The sequence below is a fragment of the Globicephala melas genome, chromosome 2 (genome assembly GCF_963455315.2).
Source record: "Globicephala melas chromosome 2, mGloMel1.2, whole genome shotgun sequence".
Classification (NCBI taxonomy): domain Eukaryota; kingdom Metazoa; phylum Chordata; class Mammalia; order Artiodactyla; family Delphinidae; genus Globicephala; species Globicephala melas.
The window spans coordinates 148,515,388-148,525,020 of NC_083315.2; the positions used below are offsets into that span (position 1 = coordinate 148,515,388).

At 56.5% G+C, this 9,633-nt stretch overlaps 1 protein-coding gene across 1 annotated transcript in view; it reads left to right on the top strand.

Annotated features, from left to right (window-relative positions):
* The window catches only part of PAPLN (papilin, proteoglycan like sulfated glycoprotein), a 31,859-nt gene extending 23,932 nt beyond the window's left edge, over positions 1 to 7,927 (top strand). The window contains 8 exon segments of the mRNA XM_060293491.1: positions 100 to 237; positions 373 to 497; positions 803 to 956; positions 1,589 to 1,726; positions 2,420 to 2,547; positions 2,654 to 2,762; positions 5,076 to 5,242; positions 7,614 to 7,927. Coding sequence (XP_060149474.1) covers positions 100 to 237; positions 373 to 497; positions 803 to 956; positions 1,589 to 1,726; positions 2,420 to 2,547; positions 2,654 to 2,762; positions 5,076 to 5,242; positions 7,614 to 7,927 — 1,273 coding nt within the window.
* Positions 7,928 to 9,633: the final 1,706 nt, after the last annotated feature.

Below are 9,633 nucleotides of genomic sequence, written 5' to 3' on the forward strand. Positions count from 1 at the left end.
GGCCCCACCGGTGCCCAGGACGGGATGGGCACCAAGCTTTCTGTGTGGTGAAGTCTCTGGTCCCGGCACTCATGCAGACCCTCCCTCCCACCTTTCCAGGATCACCCTGGCAGGCTCGGAGCTCTCCCTGGTACAGGTGGCTCTGGGGCAGCTGGTGCGGCTCTTCTGCCCAGATAACAGCTCCCTGGACCCCCACGCCAGGTGGCAGAAAGACGGGCGGCCTATCTCCTCTGCCAGGTGTGTGTGCAGCCTGCACAGCCCCTCTGATCTCCTGGGACGGGTGGGTGAGTGTGGGGCGACGGCGCCTCTTGTAGGAGCCAGGCTCATCGTTGCCTCAGGAGCCCAGAGCTCAAGCGCCCTCTCTTCATTCAGGCACCAGCTGCAGCCCGATGGCTCCCTGGTCATCAGCCCCCTGCGGGCAGAGGACACTGGCACCTACAGCTGTGGCAGCACCAGGCCAGTCCGTGACTCTCAGAAGATCCAGCTTCGCATCACAGGTCTCTGTCCCCAGCCCCCCGCAGTGGGTCTCACGGGCCCCGGGGTGGGGTACCGGCCGGGAGGGCCTGGGCCGGGGGGCCTCGACACTGGAGGACTAGTGTTTCCTTGGGCCAAGGCCTCCTGGTGGCAGGGACCACATGCTCCAGCTGGGCTGGGGCGGATGTGTTGCCCCTCGTGGCCCTCATTTCTCTATTGGTTCCCCACGGGCCCCATGGCCCACCCTTCCTTCCACCCCCTTCTCCCCACAGCTCACCCCTTGCTTCTCCCCACAGCTCACCCCTTGCTTCTCCTTGCCTCATGACAGGGGGTGACGTGGCCATGATTCCTGAGGCTGAACCAAGGCACTTCCCTCAGGCCAGGGACCCAGCCCAGGGCCACAGTCCTCGGGACCCCAGCCTAGGGGGCAGTTCTGGGGGCCGGGGGGCCGTCTCCTCCTCGCACCCATGGCCCACGAGCAGGTAACAGTGTGCAGTGCTGTCTCGCTCTTGGTCTGCCCCACTGAGGCCGGGGTTAGGGGACGTCTTGGGGAGAGCGGGGGGAGGGTGGGTGGTCCCAGGCCAGCGTGTGCTGTGAGCGGGCTTGCTGGTGCCTGCTCAGGGCTCTGTGAGGGGAGGGCTGGGGAAGCATGGCTCCTGGAGCTCAGCTTCTGGAGGAGGAAGGGGACCCCGCCCACCACCCTGAGTCGTGGGGAACGGAGCCAGGGCCTGGCCCAGGCCTCAGGAGCCGAGGGAGGGGAGGACACCGGCAGCTAGAGGGCCTGAGAAGGCCTTGAAGAAGGGCAGTTTACGGAGGGGACGCAGAGAGCTGGGGGTGCCCAAGTCAAGGACCTGGAGGCAGACGCGCAGGTCGGTCGGGCGGGGGACAGTCGGAGGTTCTGGGTGGGGAGGTGAGATAAGCCACAGGTGTCTTTTAGACCTGGTCCAAGATGTCCCAACCGGAACAAAGGGGTGATGTTGGGAAGCGGAATCTGGCTGGAGAGGGGGAAGGGGCCCACGAGGCTGTGCGGAGGTCCCGTCCCCTGACGTGGGTGGGAGTGGGGGAGAGGCAGCTGCAAGGACCCCCTCACGGCCATGGGGTGCTTGCTCTGCAGGCTGCGTCTGGACCGGCACCAGCCTGGGGTGGTGGACGCCCATCCAGGCCAGCAGATCCGGCTGACCTGTCGTGCTGAGGGCTTCCCACCCACAAGCGTCGAGTGGCAGAGAGATGGGCAGCCCCTCTCTTCTCCCAGGTTCGTTCAGCTCCTTTCCCCTCCCGCCTGGCCGGCCTCCAGCCGCACCCCCACTGGGGGAGGGAGCTGCAGGTGCCCCCTGGTCCTGAGGAGGGCCCCAGGGCCCCTTGAGGGTTGGAGCTGTGGCGTCGGGCTCCTCGGGGCAGACCGCATTTGGGTCTCTGGGCCTTTCTGGACTGTGGTTAGCGGACAGAAGTAAGGGCCTGCTAACAGAGGTGACAGCTGAGCGAGGAAACAGAGGCGGACACACTTCTGGCCGTAATCCCAAGGGCTCACGTTTACTGGGCCCGTTCGGAGGTGAGGCTTTTCTCCTCCTATGACCTGCAGAGGAGACCAAATAGGTGGGTGCTAGTTCATCCCCATTTGACATGCACAAGCTGAACACCACACAGCTCCTAAGTGGTAGAACCAGAACCGAGCCTAGTAAACAAGTGTAGCAAAAACTAGAAACCCAAACCAGAATTATTTTGTATCAGAAAACTTGACTTGTTTATTCAGGCTCTAAAGTCAGGCATCTTTAAGGAGAGTGCCAGCAGCTGGAGGGCCTGAGGGCTGGAGGCCTACTGGCCCTTGGTCAGATCCCAGTGACAGCAGGGGCTGCTCAGCCTCTCACCAGGGGAGGGAAGATCCTGCCCCTCCTGCCCCCTGCCGGGCACCTTGGGGTGGGGACACCTGATTGTGCTTGGCCCCCAGACACCAGCTGCAGTCCGACGGCTCCCTGGTCATCAGCCGCGTGGCTGTGGAAGATGGAGGCTTCTATACCTGTGTTGCAGTCAACGGGCAGGACCGAGACCAGCGCTGGGTCCAGCTCAGAGTTCTGGGTAAGGCGGCAGTCCCGGGCGGGAGGGTGAGTGTGGCCGGTGGCCTCTGAGGTCAGGTGGGCCAGGATGGGCGTGGTGGCTGACAGTGCCCCCTCCTTGGGCCCAGGGGAGCTGACAATCACAGGGCTGCCCTCTACGGTGATGGTGCCAGAAGGTGACACGGCCAGGCTGCTGTGTGCGGTGGCGGGCGAAAGCGTGAACATCAGATGGTCCAGGTAAGGCTCTGCTCCAGGCAGGCCTGGCCCTCGGGCCCTCGTACCTGAGGTGGTACAGCCCAGACAGAGGGGGTGCACCTTCCTGCGGGATGCTGCGGTCACCACTGCCCCCTCCCCTTATTCTTCCACTCCTGCCTCCCGGCCTGGTGTCAGGGAAGGGGCCACAGCGCCCTCATACCGACGCCCGGAAGCCCCCTGGGACTGCTCTTTTCTGTTGGTCGGGCTACCCCGGGTTTCTCAACCTCGGCACTATTGAGATTTTGGGCTGACACGTTCGTCTGTTGGGGTGCACTGGAGGACGTCTAGCAGCGTCCAGGCCATCTACCTGCCAGATGCCAGTGGCACTCCCTCCCAAGTCATGGCAATAAAAAGTCTCCAGATGTTGCCAAATGTCTCCTGGGTGACAGAATCTCCACTGGCGTTGAGAAACCCTGGGCTGCACACAGCTTTGAGGACTTCAGTGGTCTTTCACCCCAAATCTGTTGGTCTTTTATTCATTCAGCGTTTTTTTGCCCACTTCCTCCTTGCAGTATGTCAGGACTAGGCTAGGCTCTGGGGATCCTGGGGTAATCTGAGTCCCCCAAAAACTCCCAGGCAGGAGATGGCCCAGTGTCCCCCAGGCTCCAGAGGTTTGCCTTAAGTGCGTCTGTGTACAGTGGGGTGAGGCTGTCTCCTGTCTGGGAGAATGGATGAAGGGAAGGATGTTCTTGGTCAAGCCTCAAGGGTGAGTATTGGAGCGATGATGCCAGGATGGGAATGGGCCTGCACACTGGCAGGAACGGTGAGGGGCACGGAGGTCAGCTGCCTCTCTGTGGCCTTGATGCCAGGGAAGGTGGTGGGAGCCTCTGCAGGCTTCTCAGCTGGTGCCCTCAGCCGGCCCTGCCCTGATCAGCTGTGGCTGTGATTATCCTATCAGGCCTGGAGCTTCCCAGCAGCAAACATGCTCAGGACACCCCTCTTCAAAACAAACAAACATAAACACACCCTCCTCTGACCCAGTGTTTCCCTGCAGTGGGGTCCTATATTGCGTCCCCTTCATGCACGGCTGTTCACATTATCTTGGTCTGCTCACCTCCCTGCTGGCAGCTCAGCCCTTGCCCCGGGGCCTCTCCTCCACCCCCGCACCCCCATGCCAGGGACACTGCCCTGACCGAGGTCACCAGTACCTCCCTGTTCCTCAGTCCTTGAACAGACTCAGTCCCACATGACCTGCAGTCTCCTTCCTGCTTCTACGGCTGCAGCTTCTGTTTTACTGGCCCGCTCATCACATCCCTCTCTCTGAGAGGCTCTTGTACCTTGAGGTCTGTCCTTGGTCCTTGGTCCTCGGTCCTCGGCTTTTCTCTAACTTCACCTTGGGTAGCCCTGTAGACATGAAGTTTCCAGGACCATCACTGCTGAGACACTACCTGGGTCCAGACCTCAAACCTGATGGCTCCTGGTGTCTCAGAGCACCCGAAATGCGAAATGGGGGAAAATAACCTCACCATTCACTCCTCATCCTGCCCTGGGTCTCCCCACGGTGGAGGTGCACCACCACTGCCCAGTAACCAAGCTAGGAACCTGCTACCCTTGATCTCTTCTTCTCCCCCACCTCTGACCCTCACCCAGGTCCCTTTGCTTTACTGTCTGTCTCGTCAACCTGTGTGCACACCTGCGGCAGCCACTCACCTGGCCTCTGCCCTCGGGCTTGTCCCTGCCCCACGCTGCGGTTGGTGATCCTTTCCAAGCACACGTGGCGTTGTCAGTCCTGCTCAGCTCACACCCCTCGCTTACCCCCAGGATCCGGTCCGGACTCCTGACAGGAGCCGTGCGCACTTCCTCCCACACCCACTCTCCTCGCTGCAGCCATGGCCTTCCTTCAAACCCCCAGGTCCCCGTGTCCTCCTGTCAGCCAGCCGCTCCTCCTCACCCTCAGGTCAGGCCTCGGCCAGCTGTCCTCCTTAGGGAAGGCTCCCCTACCACCTGCACCCCGCCCCACCTCGCTGGAGGCAGGATGCTCGTGTCCTTCATCCCGCTGCTTAGAGGACCTCTGTGGACGAAGAGGGAGAGAGAGACTCCTGTGGGGATAAGGGGCAGATCTGCAGTCACTTAGATCAGCTGGTGTGAGTCCACCTCACTTCCAAGGTATTTTGCTTCGGCGTTGCTGGTCTATCATCTTGGTACCAGACCCATCCCTTCCTTAAAGTGAGGGGCTGCAAAGAGGGAGTCGTTGGCTCTGGAGTGGCCTTGGATCACCACCTCCCCCTGGCCCCGCGAGGGCTGGCACAGCTTCCCAGGGCCTGGACAGCTCTCCCAGTGTCCTCTCCCCCCTAGGAATGGGCTGCCGGTGCGGGCCGATGGCCACCGTGTCCACCAGTCCCCAGATGGCACACTGCTGATCCACAACCTGCAGGCCAGGGACGAGGGCTCCTACACATGCAGCGCCTACCGTGGAAGCCAGGCGGTCAGCCGCAGCACCGAGGTGAAGGTGGTCCCGCCGGGTAAGGAAGGCCTACCCCAGGCATCTGCTTGTCCTTGAGAGCTGGCTGCTTGCTGCAGAATGCGGAGGGGGCAGGCTCTGCAGTCCAGGGGACTCAACTCCAAGTCCTGCCTCACCTTGCCAGTTCCTGGTAGTGTGACTTGGAGCAGGCCAGTTATCATGGGGCTTGAAACAGCCTGGGAGAGAACTGCCAGGGCCTTTCCGTGCTGGTCAGCCTGGATGGTCAGGCCTGGCTACCTCCTGTCTGTGGGGCTGAGGCTGGAATTGGCCAGGCTAAAGGTTGAAGTCTGGTAGAAATGTTGCTTAGTGAGCGGGACTGACAGTGGGCTTCCAGTCTGAGCTCCTTCAGACAGCAACTGGGCCGCACACGTCCCAGGGCCCAGCGCAGTGTCTGCATCACCAGGTGCTCAGAGACTCAGTGATGGAGTACGTGCCTGCGTGAAGGCGTTGCCTTGGCCAAAGCACCGTCCTGTAGGGGCCACTTTTCACCTCTGTCCTGCCCAGCAAATAGATCCTTGTCTGTGTATTTACCAAACTTACGAGACTTGAGACAGGGCCAGAAGGCAGATTTATGAGAGAAGGAGAGCTGTTAGGAGGATCCAGATGGGCATGTTTGTGATTAGCTATAGACATGTCTACCTGGGAAGCTAAACTGTAATTAGAAATTTGGTTGATGCTGAAGTTTGGTGGGGCTCCTGATGTGGTGTGACGTGACTGCCTTCCTGGATAGGACACTATGGCCTCAGTCCAGCTGCCTTTCTCCCGCCCCGTTAGATGAGCGTTGCTAATCTTACTTTTTTTGTGTGTGGGCGGTGGGGGGGAACCTTTCTTGATGAGAAGCTCTCTCTCTCCCTCCTTTAACAGTGTTCGTTCCATCGATTAGGCTGCATGTTATCTGCTGTCACGCATGTAAGCTTTTTGTAGCATTTCACTGCTTGAGGCTGTCTCACTGTGCCCTATTCGTGGTTTGGTGGCATGTTGGAACTGCAGTGTTCGAATCAGGGTGGGGGGCCTTGAGCTAGTCACACTCTGGTGTAAGGGACATACTTCTACTGTGAAGACCTCTCAAGCTTTTTGCCTAAAAGTTTAGGGTGAGAAACAGAAAATATCGTAAGGTTAAAACATAGCGGGGGACGGTCACTCACACTACTCTAAGTGAGTGGGAATGCTATGGGGCAAAACAGTTACATGCGCACATTCTAGCCATGGTTACTATGTGCCCCAGGTGCTATTATTATCTCCACTTCAGATAAGAAAACTGAGAAACAGAGAGCTTAAGTAATATTAATTTGCCCAGAGACCCCCGGCTAGAAGTGGCAGAGCCATGATGGCGCCCAGGCAACCAGCGTGCTTCACCAGCAAGCCCAGCACCTCCTCACCTCTGGCCGTGATGGGTCCAAGGGCTGCAATGGCTGAGATAAAGTTGATACCAATGTTATGATTTTTAAGAATAGGCATAGGTGGCTTGCTCTTTATGTAAACGTAAGTAGTTCATACTCTTGTATTATCGGTATTACTTTATACAGCCGTCCACTTGTTAGGTATGGCCTTTCAGTTGTATTTTAGGAGGGAGCAGGGGAGAGGGCATGGAGTAGGCCATCCCCAGCCCCGTGAGATGACTTCAGGGAGGTGCTGCTCAGGCCTAAGCCAAGCTGAGTCATAAGAGCCCCTTCCAGAAAGAAAAGGCCACTTCAGTGCTAAGATGAAGCAGCAGGATGAAACTCTCACAGGGATTTATAAGATACTGAAGCTTCCAGTAAATTCAGAGGGGGAGGCAACCAGCACTTTGTGCTCGATGTAGTCTCAGTGCCACAGTTCACAGCCTGTCCTCCTGTCAGCTTGCCTAATACTCTTTGCTGTCTCCGGGGGAAGTGGAAAAATTGGAAAGATGGGGAACTAAGTGACTAAGCTGGGGCTATTGAAGGCACAAAACTTTTGAGGTAGGAGGAAACCAGTAGTGAAAGAGAACACAGCCTTTGCCGACTCAACTGTGCTTAGGGCTGACCCTGCTCTCTCTTCTGCCCCATCCACAGGCTGCAACAGTGTCGTCCAGCTCTTCGGGTCTCAATGGTCAGGGCAGGGGGTTAACTTCCAGAGATGTTTAATCGTCCAGGCAGTCAATATTTGGGAGTCTGTGATGGGCTGTGCACTGGGCGGAAGCTGCAAAAGAATGGGAGGACAACTGCATGCTGAAGTGAGGCCAGTGACAATGGAAACTGAGAGCCCTCCCATAGCTGTACATACAGGTGTCACAAGGTTACAGTGTGACAGCACTTTCCTTTCAGGGAAACGAAATGAAATGAAATAGTAGGGGAGAGTTCTCAGCCTACACAGAGCTTTCTTACCACCCTCTCTCCCCCGCTGTCTTGCAGCACTGGCCACCGTGCCGAGGGACCCTGGCAGGGAGTGCATCGACCAGCCGGAGCTGGCCAACTGTGATTTGATCCTGCAGGCCCGGCTCTGCGGCAATGAGTACTACTCCAGCTTCTGCTGTGCCAGCTGTTCCCGGGTCTAGCCTCCTGCTCAGCCCATCTGGCAGCAGGGATATAACTCACAGGGCTGGGAGAAGGGGAGACAGGCTCTCAGTCTCCCCTGTCTGGCTGGCAAAGGGAGTTCTCCTCCGGAGACACTGGCCTCTTCAAAGCTGCTCCGGCAGTTGAGCACCAGCGGCAGCCTCCCTCTGTAGTCCCAGCAGTGTTTGCTTCTCTGACGTACCACAAGCACCTGCTGAGTTGTCAAGAAGAAGCATCTATTTGGATAAGGACATCCTTCACTTTACAACTTCCCTCTAAAATTTGTTACACAGGATCAGTTCACTGTGTTTTAAAGAAAGCCACCAGGGTTCTCACTTCATTTAAAGCTGTGTGGGGAGGTGTGTAATGATCTCAAAGTTAATACCTATCTTCTACGGGAACACTAACTCCTGTTGTGTCAGGGAAGCATACTTTGATAGAACTAGGTCTCATCTGGGGTCCAAACAGCGGTTCATTGCTCTAGCCTCTCTCGCCCTTCTAGGTAGTATAGCAACCAGCTTCAAATCCCATCTGTGCATATGGTCATTAATAGCATGATGTTTGTGAAAACTGTCGACGAAGTGGAATATAAATGAAAGGCCCAGTATAGGGATTTGGGATGAAACAGCAGCCACTGCATCATTATCTGAGTATGAAAGAACTAGAAAAGCGCCTTCCTTTCATCAAGAGGCTGGATGGAGCCTTCCTCCCGAGGCAGACAGGCAAAGCCAAGCCGTGAGGATCGTCTCACACCTGCAGGGAGCAGGTGAGCCTGTTCGGTGCAGTGACCACCAAGGAGCCTCTCCTCCTCAAGCCAGTATGTCTGATGCAAAATACTTGCTGCCAGATAAAAAGCAGACTGTTGGGCTTCCCTGGTGGAGCAGTGGTTAAGGATCCGCCTGCCAATGCAGGGGACGCAGGTCTGAGCCCTGGTCCAGGAAGATCCCACATGCTGCAGAGCAACTAAGCCCGCGAGCCACAACTACTGAAGCCCGTGTGCCTAGAGCCCGTGCTCCGCGACAAGAGAAGCCACCGCAATGAGAAGCCCACGCACCGCAACAGAGAGTAGCCCCTGCTCGCTGCAACTAGAGAAAGCCTGTGTTGCAGCAACAAAGATCCAACTCAGCCAAAAATAAATAAGTAAATAAAACAAAAACACTATTATAAAAAACAGCACCAGCAGGATGGGGGGGGAACCAATGGAGTGGAGCGCAATGTAATACAGGGAAGTGGTTTCAGAAATGGTTTGAGTTGGAAGAGGTCATTCTTCCTCTCTTGGAGCCTCTTAATTCCTTGCTGCTAAATCAAGAGGCCTGGTTTCAGTGAGTTTCCGAGTTTCTTTCCACTTTAACCTTCTACACATCCTCCAGAGGACTGGCTGGGCCTAGTAACAGAGGTTATTCTGGGACACAAGAAAGACAGGCATTACAGGGAAAGGTGACTTTTTTATTACCAACACACTGGCTGGAAAAGACAAACAGCTGCATCATGGGTGAGTGATACTTCTTCTTGGTCTACCTCTCATTCAACAAAAGAAATGTGGTGGCACAGGTCTTTTTTTCATTTTTAAAAAAATATTGAGGTGCATCCCTTTCCCTAACCATGGCTGGTTTTGCTGTAGAAACTGGAAAATAAGGGCTACCTTCTTGGACTCCCCCGTTCTTTAGTTAAACTAGTATTTGGCAAATTTGTGACACACTTCAGAAGGTAAGTTTGAGGTAGGTTAGTTCTTGGAACTAGTCACAGAGTAGTGGGGTAAGGTTAGAGGTGAGAGTAAAACTCAACCTAGACCGGTGGTTCTCAACCTTCTTCCATACTGGGAGCTTTTTAAAAAACTGAACCTGGGGTTCTACTCTCCAGAGATTTTGATTTAATTGGT